This window comes from Polypterus senegalus, chromosome 14 (assembly GCF_016835505.1).
Source record: "Polypterus senegalus isolate Bchr_013 chromosome 14, ASM1683550v1, whole genome shotgun sequence".
Lineage (NCBI taxonomy): Eukaryota > Metazoa > Chordata > Cladistia > Polypteriformes > Polypteridae > Polypterus > Polypterus senegalus.
In genome coordinates, this window is record NC_053167.1 from 66,639,563 (window position 1) to 66,659,554 (window position 19,992).

General features: G+C 35.9%; 2 protein-coding genes across 8 annotated transcripts in view; one reads left to right on the top strand and one right to left on the bottom strand.

The window, feature by feature from the left end:
* Window positions 1-250: 250 nt before the first annotated feature.
* On the bottom strand, window positions 251-11,123 carry med8 (mediator complex subunit 8). Its single transcript, XM_039735450.1, has 7 exons — window positions 10,862-11,123; window positions 10,351-10,472; window positions 6,699-6,843; window positions 5,844-5,984; window positions 5,630-5,717; window positions 3,971-4,222; window positions 251-1,146 (listed from the first exon to the last, which is right to left on the bottom strand). The coding sequence occupies exons 1-7, from the start codon at window positions 10,865-10,867 to the stop codon at window positions 1,082-1,084; spliced, it is 819 nt and encodes a 272-aa protein (XP_039591384.1). The 5' UTR covers window positions 10,868-11,123; the 3' UTR covers window positions 251-1,081.
* Window positions 11,124-11,212: 89 nt separating this feature from the next.
* szt2 (SZT2 subunit of KICSTOR complex) overlaps window positions 11,213-19,992 on the top strand; it is a 337,146-nt gene continuing 328,366 nt past the window's right edge. For 6 of the 7 annotated variants that reach the window (XM_039735443.1, XM_039735448.1, XM_039735446.1 and 3 more), the window contains exons 1-3: window positions 11,217-11,390; window positions 12,321-12,446; window positions 19,789-19,962. In XM_039735443.1, coding sequence (XP_039591377.1) covers window positions 11,367-11,390; window positions 12,321-12,446; window positions 19,789-19,962 — 324 coding nt within the window. In that variant the 5' untranslated portion in view covers window positions 11,217-11,366. Of the gene's footprint in view, window positions 11,391-12,320; window positions 12,447-19,788; window positions 19,963-19,992 lie in introns of all 7 variants that reach the window. The other variant, XM_039735449.1, reaches the window with a different exon arrangement.

A 19,992-nucleotide genomic window follows, 5' to 3' on the forward strand; every position in this document is an offset into this window, starting at 1 on the left:
ATTTTGGACATAAGGAGTATTAATGATTTAAATAATGTTTCTGTTCTGTTTTCTTGAATCTTTACATGTGTGTAAACTTATTTTATGTCTGAATTAACATAGTTCTGTAGCCCCACAAAGCAAAGCAGTGTGTACAGAAATGTATAATGTACATCACACTCAAGCATGCATAACCACTAGCTATGTCTCTCTTGAAGAAAGGGAAGTGCTCTAAGTATTTTCTTCAAAAAAGTAATATCAATACAAACAATTTAAGATGCATTAATTGTGTAGGCATTTTATTCTAGACACAAAGGCAAAATTAAAATATGGCAGTGTCACCACTAGAGGGCAGCAAAAATGTAACTCAGTAACTTCAATAAGGACTTGTTTTCACATGAGGCAGATAAAGATAAATGTCCTTGAGTATTTCATTCATTGTATGCAAAACAGCCTTATAAAATCTTTACTATTAAAGAAATTAAATATTCAGAGCACCTGTCCCTAACATTGTCCTAATATTACAAAAGAGAATGGCATTAAATAGGATTTAAGAATCTTACATCTTGAAATTGAAACTTACAACTTCGAGTTATTGATCATAGAAGTAATATGCAGAGAAAAAACTGTAATTGCATGTAAATATTAACTTAAGTTTAATGTTTATCCCAATATTAGCATTAAAATAACATTGTTTTTGATTTTTTTAATAACTGAAGTTGCAAGAACTAGGCACACCATAAACTAAAACAGAGACAGCGTTAAGAAAAACACACATAATAATACTGTGATTCTTAGGTTTGACTGATCTTACAGAAGTACTTCAAAAATGTATTTTGAATGGTGATTGTTACATTGGTGCATAGTGATATTTTGATAGCAGGATAATAACAACAGCTAAACAGCAGCTTATTTATTATTTCAAGTTAGTTTAACAGGATTACATAAACTTCCTTTTCTTTCTAAGATACTGAAATATTTCAAAATGAACATGAAATTTGCAGAACTCTCAGTACTACTCTGAGGATGATAACTCCAGGTCTTTCTTGCTCAGGTAGACAATGCTGCAGTCCTTGATACATACGGTTCAGTGAGCCAACATTTATCGTGGATAGGGATGCATTGAAGCAGATTTGATATTGGTCTTTATGCTGCTGGGCATTTTTCCTGGTAAAAGTAATACAATTAAAGATGTTACATAAACATAAATTGTATAAAATCGCATAACTTTGAAGATTAAAATCTTAAAAATAAAGAAAACTTAATAACTGCACTGTTATGAAAGGATGAAAACTGAAGCTGGTAAATATATTTACCAGCACCACATAAATGACCATGCAATAGGAAAAGGAGACTAATTCTTAATACAACATATGTACTTGAGGATCCAAACCCTAGCAGCTTTAATCAATTTATTAATATGCCACACTTTGTTTCTACTATGATTAGTATTTCTGTTATGTTTTCCTATCACACCTGTTTGACCACTTTTTCATCTGGTACAGCTGCTTGATACTTAATTTAAATCTGAATTAAAAACTTTTCCAGAAATAGATGACTAAATTTTTTGTCATTTTTTAAATTGTTGTCACATTGGCAAAGTTTTTTTTTTTTTTGGGACAAAATCCTCACCAAAAGTTTTATATAGGGAAAATTGAAATGTTCATGGAGGTTTCTTATAACACCCTGATTTGAAGTAGATAGACTACAAACAAACATTCATTTTAATGGAAACTAAATGATTCAACTTAGTGGTGATATGTAAACTTTTCAGTTTCAGAAAAGTGATGTCCTAATGTGTGCTTAATACAGTGCCTTCCATAATGTTTGGAAAAAAGTTAAGATTTTTCATTGATTTACTCCTCTGCTCCACAGTTTAAAATTACAAATCAAATAATTTAGATGCAATTAAAGTGTCCATTGCAGAATTGAGATCATTTATGTTAGGTAGAATGCCTAGTGGGGGCTGGGAGGTCTTGTTGCCTCAGAATCCCTGCAGAAATTGTTTTGTTTTTCAGCAGCCGTCTGGAGTTTTTTTTTTTTTTTGGTTTTTCTTTCCTCCCTGTCCATTGGACCTTACTTTTATTCTATGTTAATTAGTATTGCCTAATTTTATTTTTATATTTTGTCTTTTTTCTCATTCTTCATCCTGCAAAGCACTTTGAGCTATTCTTTTGTATAGAAATGTGCTATATAAATAAACGTTGTTGTTTAATTTGAGGGTATTCACATACATTTTAGTCTCATCATACCCCTTTTTTATTTGACACTCACTGCACACCCAACCTACCTGAAAAGGGGTCTTTCTTTAAACTGCCTTTCCCAAGTTTCCTTCCATTTTTTTTTTTTCCCCTACAAGGGTTTTTTTTGGGAGTTTTTCCCTTGTCTTCTTAGAGAGTCAAGGCTGGGGGGCTGTCAAGAGGCAGGGCCTGTTAAAGCCCATTATGACACTTCGTGTATGATTTTGGGCTATACAAAAATAAATTGTTGAGATGACAACACTTTTTCTACATGGTCCCCCCCCCATTTCAGGACACTATAATATTTGGGACAATTGGCGTCACAGGTGTTTGTGATTTCTCAGGTGTTTTTCTTTGCTTCATTAAGTGGTGGTATAAGATACCTAGGCTTGCTTCTACCTACAGACTACCTTTGGAGTCTGCAGTTGCCATTGTTCAACATATTGATGAGAGCTGTGCCAATGAAAGTTAAAGATGCCACTACAAGGCTGAAAAACAAGAATAAAACCATTAGAGACATTGCTAAAACCTTAGAATTACCTATGGTAAATCAACTGTCTGGAATATCACTAAGAACAAAGAATGCACCGTTGAGTCTGGTAATCGCAAAGGGACTGGTAGGCCAAGGAAGACCTCCACCACTGATAAGTAGAATCCTCACTATGGTAAAGAAAAAGCCCCAAACAGTCTTCAGGAGGCAGATGTGGACGTGTCAGAGACTACTAACCACAGAAGATTTCATGAACAGAAAAACAGTGGCAAGATTAAAGTCACTAGGTAGCCACAAAAATAGGATGGCCAGATTAGATTGTGAAAAAGTACTTAAAACAGCCTGCAGAATTCTGGATAAATTGTCTTGTGAACAGATGAGAAAAAGTTGAACCTGTATAAGAAAAACGGCATTAGCAAAGTGTGGAGATGAAAAGAAACTAATCAAGATCCAAAGCATACCACACCTCATCTGTTAGGCATGGTGATGCGCTTGTTATGGATTGGGCATGTATGGCTGCCACAGTTACTGGAACACTTCTCTTCATTGTTAACAGAACTGCTCACAGCACTTGCACAATGCATTCTAAGGTGTATAGAAACATCTTATCTGCTCAAGCTCCAGTAAATGCCCCCAAACTCGTTATACGGTGCTTAATACTACAACAAGACTATTATCTCAAACACACTGCTAAGCCAACACAGGAGTTTTTCTATGAATGGCTAAACCAGTCACCGGATTTAAATCCAATTCAGCATGTCCTCCATGTGCTGAAGAGAAAACGTAAGGGGACAAGCCCCCCCAAAACAAGCAGGGACTGTCAGAGGCTTGGCAGAGCATCATCAAAGAAGACACTCAGCACATGTTGATGTCTGTGAATCTCAGAGTTTAATCAGTGACTGCATGCAAGGGATATACGAGAAAGAATTAAATATGACTGCTTTAATATCTCCACTGTTGCTATATCCCATATATTATGGTGCATTGAAATGGGGGTTTTGGGTGTTAGGGGAGTATAAAAAGTGGTATAATTTCTATATGGTGTGACCAAAATGTATGGAAACCAAAATGTAAGGAAAATTGTGTCTTTGTCCCAAATATTATTGAGTGCACTATATTTCACATTTGGGCTCCTGACAATTTCAATAATATGAATGTCCTGAAAGGCACACGTTAAATGTTAAAGTGGGAAAATAAATAAAATAGGGAGTTCATATTCATTAATTTAATTTTACAATCATAACAATATTTGTATTATTACCTGGCTGTCCTTGTTGGTTTGTTACCTGAGGTCCCATTGCCACTTGTTGATTAGGAGCTCCTGACATAGTCACCTGCTGTAACGTGGGACCTCCAGAAAGCATAGGTCCTGCTCCCCCAACAGTCTGTCCAGGAGGTACAGAACCACCTGGACCTTGAGGCCTGCGATTTGACAGACCTTTTCCAAATACCACTGCTGCAACAAGTGCATTAGTATCAGCAGGATTAAAGGTTGGTTTGTTCTGTCGTATTGCTGGAAACAAGAAAATACACACATGACACCATAGCACACATTGTATATTATTCATAGAAAGAGAAATATGTGGTGTATGTTTCAAATTAGAAAATGTGTTATATAACATGCATTAAAAACTATTTTGGTATTAACTGGTCAACTAGAAGCCAAAACTACTCGTAACTAATAATACGTTTGCCTAACGTTTATACACAATACAGATCAGCAGACAAGGTTAAACATCTTATTTTAAATTAATTTAACAGTGTGATACATTTTTATCTTTATAATTTAAAAGAAAGGCATTTCATCTGATGCTGGGAACTTGATCTTAATCATACATGTAAAATGATAGAAAATCATTAGATCAAAAGATGTTTCGGTGGCTTTTGAGGTGAAAAAGACTGTTGTGTCTTGCGAAGGTTACAAAGCAGTCTCACATGAATGTAAAACTTAATCATTCAGGTCTTCTCACCAAGTTCATCCCATGTGCCAATTAATGTCAAAGGATCAAAAGGCAGCACTTGCCAAGATTAATGTCAAGATGTTAGAAACACTGCAGAAACTTTGTCTGTATGCAAGGTCTGAAAGAAAGCTGAATCTACTTTCAAAAATATCTGCTAGAAATAATTTGTCAGAAGAATGTGGTTTATAACATTATATACCTAGAAAATGCAAGTCAGGGTTCAAGTTATTATGTAGCAGTGCTAAATATCATGTTTAGTGCAACATAAAAACTACTTTTGAACAGAATGCCATACCAGCCTTAAGACACACACGTTTTGAAATTAACATTCATATTCAGAACTGCTTTGCTGATAGAGCAAAGTAGTTATGAATATTAAAATATTACATTTAGTGAGTCAACCATGAATTCCACAAGGTACTACAGGATATTTAAGTAAAATATGAAGCAAACTATGAAAAACCTGAAAAAAGCAAACCTTGCAACAAAGCAATAATCTAACATGTGAATAAAACCACAAAAGAACTGCCCAAGTCCAGATCCAAGTCCTTTCGAAATGCTACAGGTACCCAAGAAGCCTTAATTACACTCCACAATAGATCAGAATTTGAAAGACCTCAAATATCACATAATTAAATTGTTATGTGTTTTGAAGATTGAACAAAGATTCCTTGTAGTCCATATGTGTGACCAACATTAATTGCAAGGAATGTTTACGTTTTGTGTGCTAAAAGCGAAAAAAAAAAACAACAACAGGTATTGAAACCATGGTGGTACTTATTTATCTGCTGTAAAAAATACACTTTTGTTGATCTTGAATTTTTAAATAAGTCAAGCAGTATCTGCAATGTGAAAATACTCCAAATCATGCAAGTCTCTACAAATTAACCAGGTAACAGCTAATGGAAACACATCAATTTACTTTCACTTTTACAGCTGTTCTCTTAGCAAATACGCACCAGCATTCTCAGACTCCCGATCTTCACGAGGATTGTTAAGCTTTTCCAGAAGGTTTGTGCAGAGTTTATTGAGTGCTTGAATTTGTTTCTAAACAAGAGGAGATTTTATAGCAAATTACACATGGTAAAAGCAAAACAAATAAATTCAGCTTTATAAATATATTTAATTAATGGAATTTAGCTTTTATGTCTTACATATCATATACTTACTCACCTGAGCTACATCTGTTCCCATTCGAGCTGCTTCAGTGTTGAGTTGCTTCTCCTGTTCCTCTACTTCAGGATCTGGTTTTGTACGTAGATAATCTGGAACAATCTCATGACTAAATACAGGAACCCGCTGCTCTGTTAATTTCTGTCAAAAAATTAATTATGTGAATCTTCACAAATTCTCTTAACCTGCCTGTGCATAAGTTATGAAACTGTATGTTTACAAAAAAAACTTATATTAAAGGTCTAACAAAAATAGATCTGAAAACAATTATTAAAAAAAAAAATTAGATGAAATGTGCCAAATGCAATCTTTGCCATTCTATAAAAAATATGCTAATCATTTGATTCTAGACAAATCAGCAGTGTATTGCATATATCATAACCTTAATTCTCATCCAGAGTCTTTAATCAATCCATTTTCTGAAACACACTTTTTACATTAGTATCTACTTTAACAGCCCTGGCAGCAAGGCAGGAAACAAGGCCTGGATGGGATAGCCTTCCATTGCAGGGGACATTTATGTAGTCACACTAACACCCTCTAGGCCCACTTCCCCCCCAGCCCCATCTTAAAGCTTGTATGGTGAATTAGTTACTTTAAATTTGTTCCATATTAATGAATGTGGATATGTGAGCAAGTGTGATTAATAAACTGCCAGCCTGTCCAAGGATGGTTTCTGCAATGTACCCAATGCTATTGTAGGAGTACTTGAACTGGCTTATGTGCTTTTGAAAAAGAAATTAATATTAAAACATTTAATTTTAATGTGTGTGTGTTTAATGAAACTGACACAAAATACATACTATAATTAATATAAAATGCTGTGAAATTTGACAGATTATATACATTACTTACAGCGAGTTCTTCATCCCTGTCTTGAGACAGTAGCAATGGAATGATGACCTGGTTCCGAAAGGCAGGGGTTTTCTCATTTCTTAAAAGTTTATTAATAGTATTCAGCTGACCAGATAATAGAGCAAAATTGTCAAGCACAGAGGGCCTGTGTAAAAAACAAACACATACACACACACAAACTGTATTAAAGACACATATACAGCAGGAAGTATAGACTTTAGGATAAAGAATCCCATGGATTCAATGCCAACACCCATCAGAATTTGTAGTTTTAATCTGATTGAACTCAATATTTCAAAATATTAAAGCTTGAAAGCTAAATTTGTAAAATGCCTTGAGCCACTGTGATACTATGGTGTAACACTACTATGGCAATGCTACAGCATACAAGATGTTACACCTGACTGTTACATAAACCAATGGTAGGTAGAACTTGTACAATTCTGACCAATGTAGTCATTTGTATCTGTCAACAGCACATAAATGCTCCAAAGCATGCAAGTCATGCTTATCCATATATGTAAATTCCTCTTTTAAAATAATTTCATACTCTAATGGAAGAATACTGCAATAGCCCGACTAGATAGATAGATAGATAGATAGATAGATAGATAGATAGATAGATACTTTATTAATCCCAAGGGGAGATTCACATAATCCAGCAAGTGATCAGTGAAATAGAGAAAAATAGAGATAAAAAGGTATATGGAGCTGCTGGAAAGGCTGCCACTCGGATGTGGCGCCGGAAATGACTAAATTTAGAACCTAGCTTTGCTTCAAGCAAATAAAAATTTTCTTGAAAACCTTACTAAGAGAATGTAAATTGAAAAGGTTTGGATAATATTGAAATAAGCATGTGCAGTTAATAGACACAATTATCATTCTGCAGCTGGAAACTTCCTGTGAAGATTACTGACCTCAGGTGTGCCTTCTACACAATAACACTAAGGGCTCATTTATACTTCACGCTCAGAACGCGTACGCATCATGGCTGCCACGCGTTCCCAGCGTTCATTTCACGTGTCCTCTGAGCAGGTCCTCAGAAATTAACGCGACGCGTGCGAGTTGCAGTACCAGCAAAAAGTCGGGGGGTGCAGTGTGCTAAAAGTCGGAACGTGACGTCAGAGTCTCTGTTTACTATCTACATGAGACAGCAAGCCTCTATGGAGATCCTTCGGGGATCGATGTGCACACTTTGCTGTTTGATGAATGGCTCAAATACAGCGCTATACATTATGTAGCCGATGTGAAGTTGCAAAAATAAAAAAAAAAAAATAGACGGCACAAAAGATGGTATGTGAGACTTTTAAAATGTATCGTGTCATTTATATATGTCTTTTTTATTTTTTGCAACTTAACAACAGCAACATAATGTATAGCGTTATATTTGAGCCACTGAGAAAAAAATAAAGGACACGGTGAAAACGTGTATTTTGTGATTAAAGTGGAAATTTCAGCTTTAACCTCGTAGTTTACTTTATCATTAAAGCAGACGGTCGTAAACGTCATCCCAGTTTTTAATCGCTACAAGCTTCTTGGACCTGACAGCAGGGTAAAGTAAAACAATAAAAAATAGATGACACAAAAGATGGTATGTGAGACTTTTAAAATGTATCGTGTCATTACGATCGGGAATATGCAATGCTTGAATATAAAAGCACCACGAATGCATCTGTATGTCGGCATTTTGCTTCAGCAGTGGAAATAGGCAATATATCGCCAAACAGAACAAATTAAATGTATGATATTCCAACTCTCTGCACATTTAGAATCTTTAGATTTATACTTAATATCACTTTCATGATGAAATGCATTAAAATGTGTATGTTACATTTTACATATAATTTCGTTTAAATAATGAATACTGTTAATAAATAAACACATGGGGGAATAATTACACACATGGGGGTGTCACGGTGGCGGAGCGATAGCACTGCTGTCTCGCAGGGAGTTATGTTGCTGGTATTTCCTGCTTGTATTCCACACTGTGCTCCGGTTTCCTTCCAAAGATATGCAGATTTGGGGATTTGGTGCCACTAAAATGACGCTAGTGTATGTGTGTGTTTGTATTCACCTTGCGATAAGCTGAGGCCTCGTCAAGGGACTGTTTCTCACTCGTGCCCAATGCTTCCTGGAATGGACACATACATCCCTGGATTTATGGATTTAATCAATAAACATCCTTTTCAGAGATATTGCGGTAAGGTGTTATCGGAATTTAATAGGTGTTTTAGGCAATTCACAACACAGAGAAGCCGAACATGTTCTCACCGCGATAATATCTCGCACTGCCACCTGGTGGATTCCTCCAGATTTACGTAAAGTACGCGCAAGTATAAACACTACAACGCTTGCGTAGCAGGAGCGTCCGCTGCAGTATGCGTCGCGTGAAGTATAACTCCGGCCTAAGCTGCATATGGCACAACCACAGACTGGTTCCAGATAGAAAGATTAGGAGTGATCCATCCCTTTTGCAGTTCAAAAAGATTAGAGCCTACAACATACAGCACACAGAGACAAGAGTGTAGAAATAGCCAATGTCTTAATTTACAACAAAAGCCAGACTGTGGCAACCGGTGCCAGTGAATCAGCAATAAGGTTATGTACTAAGATGGTCAGGGTATATGAGGTGGGACCCAAAGCTCCCTCCCACCAAACTGTAAGTATTATAATAGTTCTCAGTTTTTAAAAGTGATGTCTCAGAAGAATTCTTTGTGTGCCATACACTCAACACGTCAGCAATGCACTCAGTATTCCGATTTCAGGCCTCTCAAGTAAGTACAAGCTACAATTCTTTTGTCACTCACAAAACAGACCCTAAGGAGCACCAGAGATGGATGTTGTTACAGGCAGCCACAAGCAAACTTTCACCAGAATGAATAGGCTATGCTGCTTGGTCTAAATTATAGAACCTCGTAGACAAGGCCAGCAGAGCAGGGCTCAGAATCGAATGGTATTTTATGCACTTTCTACACACAGCATGGAAGGTAGTCCAGGACTTTGAAAGTTTGTGTCAGATAGTGGATTGGCTACATTTTGTTGTGAAACATACCACTACAGACTTTGAGAGAATTAATAGAACAAAGCATAAAAAATGAAGTGAAACGATTCACGTGCACTGCCGACATGCAGATGCAATAAAAAACACAGAAATGGCACAGCTGAGATGTACTGATAAATATAACATCTGCTGTATGTAAATAATTGATCACTAACAGAGTTACAAGTACAATGTGTTCTAAGTTGTGCACAATAGCTGAGGAAAAAAAAATACTCATAATTTAGTTCTAAACTGATCAGTGTCATTCTCCGAAATACACACGTTGTCCTATTAATTTCCATTGGCCCTCGTCTACAACAACAGTGCAAGAATGTATAACTGAATCAAAAAATTCTAAGTCTTTGGGGAAAACAAAAATCTCTGCCAGCATGAAACAGTGCTCGTTTTCCCTTCATGTACCAAGGAGTTAATTAAGGAACAGAGCTGGGTTGATTTAAAAGGAATTGATTTCGTTATATGCACATCCATTTTTGGAGCCCTGGTGATCCACTATAGAAGCACAGATGTCGATCTTCTTAATCCAAAACATTATAAAGTCAGTGCCAAATCCGTCCACGCTTCGCAAGGTGCTATGGCTTCTTAATTTCTTACCATGTCAGTCTGTCATATTCAGTCTCAAGCTTAATGATAAAACTCTGCAAGGACGCCTTCAAGTGAGCCACTCTGGTAATAAGGGCATCAATTGATGTTTCCAGTTGTTTTTCTTCTCGTTGCTGAAAGAAATTAAAGCCAGTAATGACTTTCTGCACATACTACACCGTAGAAGCTAACCTGTAGAGAATTACTTTCTGCTCGAACCCCAGTTTGATGGGATCCCATATACACTGTATATTTAAAACATTTCAGAATAATTGCATTTAAATGAAATCCGTAAAACAATTCTTAAAAATAAGGACATTGAACACCAGAGACAGTCAGTTGAGTCGTACAATCGTAAACCTAAACAACGGCCAGTGTGGAAATAGAAACCTTACTTTTCGTTCAGTAATATTGCTCATAAGGTGTTCCAGCTACCTTACCAACACACGAGAGGCACAATTTAATCAAAAATTTCGGACTCTTCAACGCTCTAATAAACAGATGTATTTAAGTATATACTTACCTGCATTCTTTAAAAGGTTTCTATTTTTCTTTCAAAAAGGTACGCTTTAATTGATCGTCAACACAGGATCCGGAAATACTAGTATGTCCATATAGAGGTGTGTGTCTATGTTATTAAATGTGAATTTGCTGTTTTGAGTTTAGATGAGGCACAAATACACAGTATCATTCGCACTTTCACTTATTTCTCTTTTTGAAAATATAAAACGTATTCCGAAAGGAGACAAAACAAGCATCCCAGCGTGTTAAGTAATTAGAATTTGCGATATATATTATAGATTTGGAAAAAAAAAGAACAGAAAAACGTCCGGGTCAGTCCTAGAGGAGGGACAAAAAGTGGCAGTGCATTTCCGGTTCACGTGAGGCTTGTTCGCTGTAACGTAAACAGTAGCGAAACCTGTCAAAATCAAACTCCGTTAACAGAGAGGTTTGTTCACTAGGCTATAAAATCTGCAGACTGAGTGAAAGGATCACTTATAGAGTCTCTCAGGAATGAGAATCCCGGGATGGCAGAGAGACAGGACGCTGAGGTAAACTACAGAGAATAAATACGCCTAACGCGAGTTGCATGCATGCTCTCTTGAACTGAGGGATTTACAAGTCTGGGGCTCATACGAATGACTTTTGCTATTTTGGTCAACGAATTTTGAAGGATGATTTCTTGCGCCTGTTTCAGAAAGACGAGTCAAACAATTGCATGTAGGGTTTTTGCAGCAATTTTGTTGTTGCATTGTTTAAGGGCATTGTATAAGGTTTCCTCTTTGGTGTTTGCGCGTGTATGTCATGCTGTAAAAAAGGGAGTGTTTAATAATGTTTACCAATTCAAGTACATGGCATGCATGCGGAAATAATCCCGATCGCGATAATTTAAGATTTTATTTTGTTTTCATTTTACACCTCATGACTTTCCCCTTGGGATCAATAAAGTATCTATCTATCTATCTATGAAATTATATTCTATTATAGGATTACAGAGAAAAATCGGTCGCAATAAAGATAATAGACATTTAATGTAAAGGGCCCTTTTCCATGCCCATTAGGCTTACAATCAATGGATTTTACAATCAATTTCAATTCTTTGTACTTACAATATACACACTGGCAGGTTGGGTGACTTAAGGAGTAACGATAATGAACAAAAACCACCCTCACACCTCGACAAACTGCAGTGAAACAAAACCTAACATGCGTGTCTGAGATTTAGGGACAAGGCTAAGGATACCCAAAAAATGCCACGCCAAAGTGTAATCTCCATGGGTTAGTGATCGAATCTGGATCCCTGGACCTGCAAGGGTAGCATTGTTCACTACTACATTCATTTTTTTTTCATGGATTACATTGAGCCCGATTTACTACACGTTATTTGGGACTTGTGAAATTAACTTTGACACATTTTACAAATACGAACGTTTGTAATAAAGGGAAACAGACTTTTTAAGTTAATTTAATTTGACTTTTAGGTGGAGGAGGCAGGACAGGTGTACCTGCTGATGAAGAAGGAGTACAGAATATCCAGAAATGTTCGACTGGCATGGTTTCTCAGTCATCTCAACCAGGTCATTAGCACAACACCCAAGGATAAGTTGGTAGGTACCAATTTTATATTTAAATGCACACACATGCACATTGTAATTAGTTACACATTTGATTCTTCACTGTTTAGAACTTTTCTACTTTTGCTGAAATATTATATAGAAAAGTCAATTCACACGTAAATGATTGGGTCACATGCATTTGTTAAGTTTACCCTTTGCTGACTTAACTAAATATTTTAACTCCACTCAGTCTGGCTTTCTTTCCCTATCTTTAACAGCTCAAACCTTTCTCTTGTATCAGGTACCAGCGTGGTCATCAAAGGGCCTTTTAATGTAGTGTAGTTAGTTGTAAATGACATAAGAACCAGACTGAACTCGAGACAGAACTAAAATGCATATTTTGTGATAAAGAAACTGCTTCTTACAATTCCGAGGCTTAATGTGGTTGAGGTACAAATTTATGTCAGTTGATTTTAAACAAGGCAAGACATGTTTTATATATATATATATATATATATATATATATATATATATATATATATATATATATATATATAACCACTTTCTTATTGCAAATATGTAATTGCCAAAAAAGTTGATCATAATTACCAGACTCTTCAGATTTCTGCATTAATTACTAATTAAAGTGTGGTCTTCAACAAAGTTTCAATAATAGACAAAGAAATTTGCTTAAATTAATAAACAAAAAAAATTGATTAACCCAATAAAACACAAAAACACTACTGAATACATCATTGAATACTGTAATTCACAGTTGAAAAAAGAATACAAACAGCTGGGCTATTAACTTTTCCTATTGGAAACTGGGGTCGGGTGCACCAGTCAGAGAATTAAGATTAGTGTGGTGTAAGTTATAAATCCTCAGCCATATGAAAAAGTTTGGTTACTGACAGATTGTGCTCTCCTCAAGTAAGGTATGTTGATGTGAACCATGTGCTGTTCAAAAGAATTGCTAGAGGAGTTGAGACGCAAAAGCTGAAGGCCGTGTATCATCAGCTTTTTAAAGAAATTCGGTTTTCTTGCTGCTGTACCTCTGAATAGGCATCCTGCAAAGATCACAACAAGAGTGCAGAATACATTCCTGCAGGAAGTGAAAAAAAACCTTAAGGTGGTAACAGCAAAGGACCTTTAGAAGTATCTTGAACGGGCCAATCTCTGTTCATGAGTCCAGTATAAAAAGAAAAAATTGGTACTTATAGAAGAACATCATTGCTGCATGTCTCAGATTTGCAAAGGACCACCTGGATTTTCCAAAACACCTCTAGGACAGTATTCTGTTAGCATATGAGACAAAAGTTGAACTGTTTGTTAGAAATACACAGTGCTTTGTCTGTAGTGAAAAAGCACTGCACAACAACACCAAAACCTCATCTCAACCTGTGAAGCATGTTGGGGGAGCATCTAGGGAAGGTTTGATATTTTAGGACCTGAACAGCTTGCTATTATGGAGGTAAAATTCAATTCAAAATTGTATTGTGAAATTTTACAGGAAACATCAGGGCAGTGGTTCCTCACCTGAAGCTTAATAGAAGCAAGGTAATGAAAAAAGATAACTCAAAACAAATGAGTAAATAAAGAACAGAATAGCTTAATCAGAAGAAGTGTTTTGTTCTGAAATGGCCAAATCAGAGTCCAGATCCCAAACTATTTGAGATCGTGTGGTAGGACCTAAAGAAATGGGTTTACACAAGGAATACAATAAATATCAATAAACTGAAACAGTTCTTTTTATAAAGAAGAATGGTCTAAAATATGGACTACTGTCAGTCCCTTGCAAAATACTATTACAGTCAATCCTCGGCTTTCATGGGAGTAGTGTTGCTGGAAAATTACGTGAAAGTCAAAGCTGTAAATATTTATACATAGAACCTGTGGGGAAATAGGGGCTCAGATTCCTGTGACCCACTAAAAGCTGTACTCTTTCACTAGACATTGCTCAAAATACAGTTTTCTGCCTAGAATTGATTATAATGAAATATGGCTTCTGATAATTTGAACATTTTATAACACGATAATCATAAAATAACTTGTAAAACACAGTACAGAAAATAATTGGCAACATGCAAAACATTTTTTCTCGCTAGTATATTAAGTTGAAGTACTAACGTCTTAATAAAAGCAGACTTTAGTAGCTGCTGCTGTAAGATGCCGAGGCTGGTGAGGTGTTGACATCAACTCTAATACTCTGCACGTCAATGCTAGCAAATGGCATTGGAGATTGTGAAAGATGCATCAGCTTGAAATAATCTGTCAGCAACACCTGCTTTGTGCACCACTTAAGATCCTTAAGTGTCTCAGAGTATGGGAGCATAGCAGACGTAAGTTGGTATTTAAGGTAGAGACTGCAATAGATGTTGGAATTGACAGCCTCAATGTCTCTTGCCAGCTGGTTGTAGCCAACAGCAGCTGATGACATTCTGGCACGAAAATTATGTAACAACTTTATTATCCTTAACATATATCAATGGCTTTGCATGCATAAGGTTAGTACCCAAAGGACTTGTGGTACTCTTTGGGGGCATAATATAAAAAATATATATATATATAAAATATTTTTATAAAGAGGGCAAAACAATGAAAATATGTGACAAATGTGCACATGGAGGTCTTTTTTCACTACTTCGTATAGCTTCTCGGCCTGCAAATGTGCGTGGTTGCCAATGTGAAAGTAATAATGATGTTTTTAATAAAATCGTGCAAATGCTTGAAGTTGTGAATGTTAAGGATTGACTGCACATTCTCTTATAAATACTGTTTCTATGAAAAAAGAAAAACTGAATTGGAGTACCATTTTCCTGACTGTGGTTATTGGGCTTTAGAACTATTATGGATTTGATCTTACTATATAATATTAACTTCTTATTTATGACCTGAACTTTAAAAAGAACATACACTTGGTTTACATACACATTTAACCTGGGACCAATGTGTCTAAACTATTTTTCCTTTTTATTAAGAATATTTTAAAAAGAAAGCCCAAAATTCAAGATACAGAGCAAAACCTAAAACCAAACAAGTACCTTACAAGCAAAGCAGAGGTCACAATGGAAAATGCCTACACTGCAGTGAGAATGCAGGTGCTCGTACCCCAGCTGCAGAATTATGGTCCACGTAAAGGAGACAGTTCAGTGAACATGCAGCCTGCTTAATATATTACACATTTACGAAACAATTAGTCAGGTCAGGTTGGGGACCATGCACTGGTACAGAGTGTTGTCACACCCACCACACGACGAAACAGCTCAGGATCTTAGTTGGGAACCCCCCATACAGGCAATCCAATCCAACCCTCCAGAAATGATCATCCATCTGCCGCAGCCTGGTGTCACATGGGCATCCCCTTGGCCTAGTCCAGCGACTCGGGTCCTCAACAACGACAATGCAGGTAATGTGCCTCATTTGGGACTCCATGAACACCCGCACATTTAACACAAAGTCAAACCAGTGGTACCCAAGGATTCTCCAAAGAGATACAGTACCAAAGGATTCCAATCTTCGTCTCGGGTCAACCTTGATGGGAACCCGCAAAGTCTCAGGATGTCCCACAAGGCAGCTCGACCAACTAAGCCGAACCCTTTATGAAAGTTGACAAAGGCTGCAAAGAAACTCTGCTTATATTCGCATTTGCGCTCCATGAGAACGCTCAGTGCCAGGATGCTGTCGATGGTAGACATCTTAGGTGTAAAACCAGACTGCTCCGGTCGCTGGTAGGTGAGCAAATGATCATGGATCCTATTGAGGATGACTCTAGCAAGGATCTTACCCAGCACCAAGAGCAGTGTTATTCCCCTGTAGTTGCCACAATTTAGTTGATCACCCTTCCCTTTCCAGATTGGGATGACAAGTCCTGTTTTCCAGTCAGTTGGGATGGCGCATCTCCCAAATGGAAGCAAAGATTGCTTGCAATGCCAGGAGCTCCGTGCCTGGAGAAGTTCACCCCGGATACCACAGATCCCTGCAGCCTTCCCAACCCTCAGCTGGTTTACCATCTGTGCAGCCACAGTGAGATTGGTATGATTAGTAAACTCAGTACAAATTTTAGTACATAAACACAACAAAGACAAAACCAAAAGCAGAATTTATAACACAGCAGGCAAAATAATACTTGGAAAAACCACACAAAGATTAAATGACCAAAGAACGTTCTTGATCAATGGTATCAACCCTGGCTGAAACATAAACTATATAATCTGAGACATTGCTGAGAACAGTGTTGGAATAATAGCTAGACAAAATAAACCATTAGACATTACTAATTATTTCTCTAAAGTTATAATTTGATTATTTTACTTCTGGAAAAGGCAATCACATTACTAATTACTTTTACGTGACTGTCTTAACCCATGCAAATAAGTCCAGTTAGAAGGTACAAGGATGATTACTGAAGGTTCTTTCAGTATTTTGTTAAGGAGGAATTATCCAATAACAGTGAATGTGATTTTAGCAGTTAAATAAGTAAACTACAGTGCATGATTTTCATTCAGACTATGCCATTTCACAAAAAGAAATATTAATAAAAAAATAAATCCTAAATATTAAAATTAAAACTGACCTAACCATTTTAATACTTTAAAATAAGATCTATAAGCAGTAAATGTATAGCTAGTACAGGGGCCAGCAGATAAGCACTTATTGAGTGGGAGGCAACTTCTACCTGTAGTGTTTATTGTTTAACTAACAAACTAACAAATAAGCCTGTGTATCCGTATCTCTTCTGTGCTTTTGAAGTGGCCTTCATAAAGGAAGCATTTCTATTTTGTAATTAAACTTCTTGCATATTAACAAAGTTAAAGATTCTGTTGCCTTACTTGTACACAGATGTCTCCATTGTTATAGGAACATTTAAGAGATGTGTTGAAAAAAATGAAATACAGAATGAGATGCTAGATTTTACAGCATTTAAAGCTTATGCTTCTATGACTCTAATCATTCATAAGATCTTTGATTAAGAGGCTATACATTAAAATGAACAAAAGAGTATTGTAGCTATCACACATTTATTTATATAAAGTCCTGAATACTACAGGTCACTTCTCTGTTTTCCTTAAAATAGAATTCTATCGGTTAATTGTATTGTTTATTTTTTAATTGCATTTATTACAGCAAGTAACATTCCATACAAACAAGTCAAACTTAAAAATAAATTCAGTTCAACCCACACCCAAGAGAAAGAGAGGAAGGCCAACAGCCAGAGTAAAACTAGAAAAGAGGGAAGAGAATCCTTTTCCCTTATGTAAAGGCTTATTCTAAAATGTTATTGATCAGATCCTGACAGGTTTTTAAAAAGTTTTGATCAGATCCTCTAAGTGAGAATTAGATTTTTCTAATTTCAAATAGTATATAACATCAGTTACCCACTGACAGAAAAGCGGTGGACTAGGATTCTTCCAGTTGAGCAAGATACGTCTACATGCTAATAGTGAAATAAAGGTAATTACAGTTTGTTTGTTCTTCTCCACTTTAAGCTCATATAGTAGTATACCAAACACGGCTGTAAATGGATTAGGAGTGATTGTAACACCAAGGCTACCTTATAGAAATTAATGATTCTATTCCAGAATAATGTTAATGTTGGTGCATGCCCAAAATATATGTCCCAATGAGGCTGGAGCTCGACTGCAATGTTTGCAGGTTGGTACTTAATGGAAACATTTTGGACAACTTTAAATGAGGTAGTTGTGCTCAATAAAAGATTTTACGTTGAATAACTGTATGCTTTGCGCATATGGAGGTAGAGTGAATTCTGTGCATGGCAGCCATTCACTCCTTTTCTGAAATATTGAGTAAGAGATCATTTTCCCACTGGGATCTTTGAAAGGAAGGGACTTTAAAATGCTTTTATATATTATAGAAATGCTGTCAGAGTTATCAAGCCTCAATATTTCTTCCGGAATAGAAATAGGTGGGAGGTAAGGAAAACTGGGCAGATTTTGTTTAGCAAAGTTTCTAATTTGGAAATAGTGGAAAAATGTGTTGATAGGAAGCTAAATTTCGAGTGTAATTATTTGTAGGATGCATATGCATGATCTAAGTGTAAAATTTATGGTCAGCAACTTTTAAAACTTAAAATGTTGTTACGTTCAAAGTAAAACTCAATCTGTATTTCTTATTAAAGCATAGACGACTTCAGTACAATCCGAAAGTAAAAAAAAAATCACGTAATGATAAATAGTCACTAAAACTTTAATGTGATAACGAGAATTTAAACTTTAACAGATTGAACTGCTTTTTTACTGGAAAATGTAGATTGTAGTAGCCATTTACTTTGTACCGCTTCACCCCCCAGCTCTTAGAATGGTTACTTTTCATTTAGATTTTCAGGTGAAGAATGGAAGCCAGCCTTCAATAAAATACACTCTCTATCAATTTGTACAACACATTGTCTGATTTAAGTTAAAATTGTACAAGTTATACATCTTTGTTGACTCAGACTATTGAAACTTTACCCAGGACATAATATTAAATGTGAGAAATTGTACTGCCTCAGTGATTCACATGTTTTTTCAATGTTCTTTCTTGGAATGAAAGGTGTTCTTATTTATCAGATAGTCTTCAATTGACAATAGTTCCTAATTTTTTACCTAATGGGTTATTATTACATATACTTCTTAATAAATTTGTGATGAAAAAAATCATTGAAACATTTTGATAGCTTACTGCTGCTCATGGAAAAATGATATCTTATTTTACTTAAAATTTCACAGTAATCAAATTCACTTTATGGGGAACAGTCATGTCCTGAATAACTAAGCATGTTCAGCCTCCGCTAACCTGTTGGATGTTTCGATATCTCTGAGTTATTGCTTTAAATCTACACTCTTCAGTTTTTAGATGGGTAGGAGATTTGGTATGAATAGGATATAGCAGTGTACAATATATTTGACTGACTTTAACCTACTAATAGTAGTACAGTTTGAAAAATAAATAAAAATAAGTTTTAGATTGATAGAGTTTTTGTCACAACATATTGCTTTTATCTTAGATCATTAATGTCATAAATTAATTATAGACTCAGTTTGAAGTGTACATATTTAGTTGTCTTGTATCTTGAATTAATATTTAAAGGTGGACATTAACGCTGGTATTTAAAAGTGAATATGAATGCATGTAATATAAAAGTTATGATAACCAAAATACTGGATAATGCTGGCTTTCTGTAATAGTAATTATTTGATTTCCACCCATAAAAGCTGCACAGAGTAGACATTGATTGTACAGATGCCTTAATGTTTATTTTGCAAGTCTAATATGAGAAATACATTTACATTTTTTGGTAAATATTCTGTATTAGGCTTATTTTGAAAATGTCTGTTAAATACAATTCTATTTCCATTAGAACAATTTGCATATATTGTGCTTGTGTTTAATCCAGATTAACTCTGTAAATGAACTTGACATACTGAGCATACTTCCAAATGGCTGGCAACCAGACGACTCTCCTGCTGCACAGTCTTACCTCCTGGTACCCTCTACCCAAGTCACATTTTTGGCAAGGCGGTACCGATTCATTATTGAACTGGACCTGAGCCCATCCACTGGTATTGTTGTGAGTAAGGCATTTTTTCATTCATGATAT

Bases quoted from the DNA above. Each gene is read 5' to 3' on its own strand.
- med8 (XM_039735450.1), bottom strand. The intron at 6,844-10,350 runs GTAAGAAATTAA...TTTTTTACACAG, and splicing joins GAATATGACAGACTGACATG to GCCCTCTGTGCTTGACAATT. The intron at 1,147-3,970 runs GTAATAATACAA...TACTTTTACCAG, and splicing joins AAACCAACAAGGACAGCCAG to GAAAAATGCCCAGCAGCATA.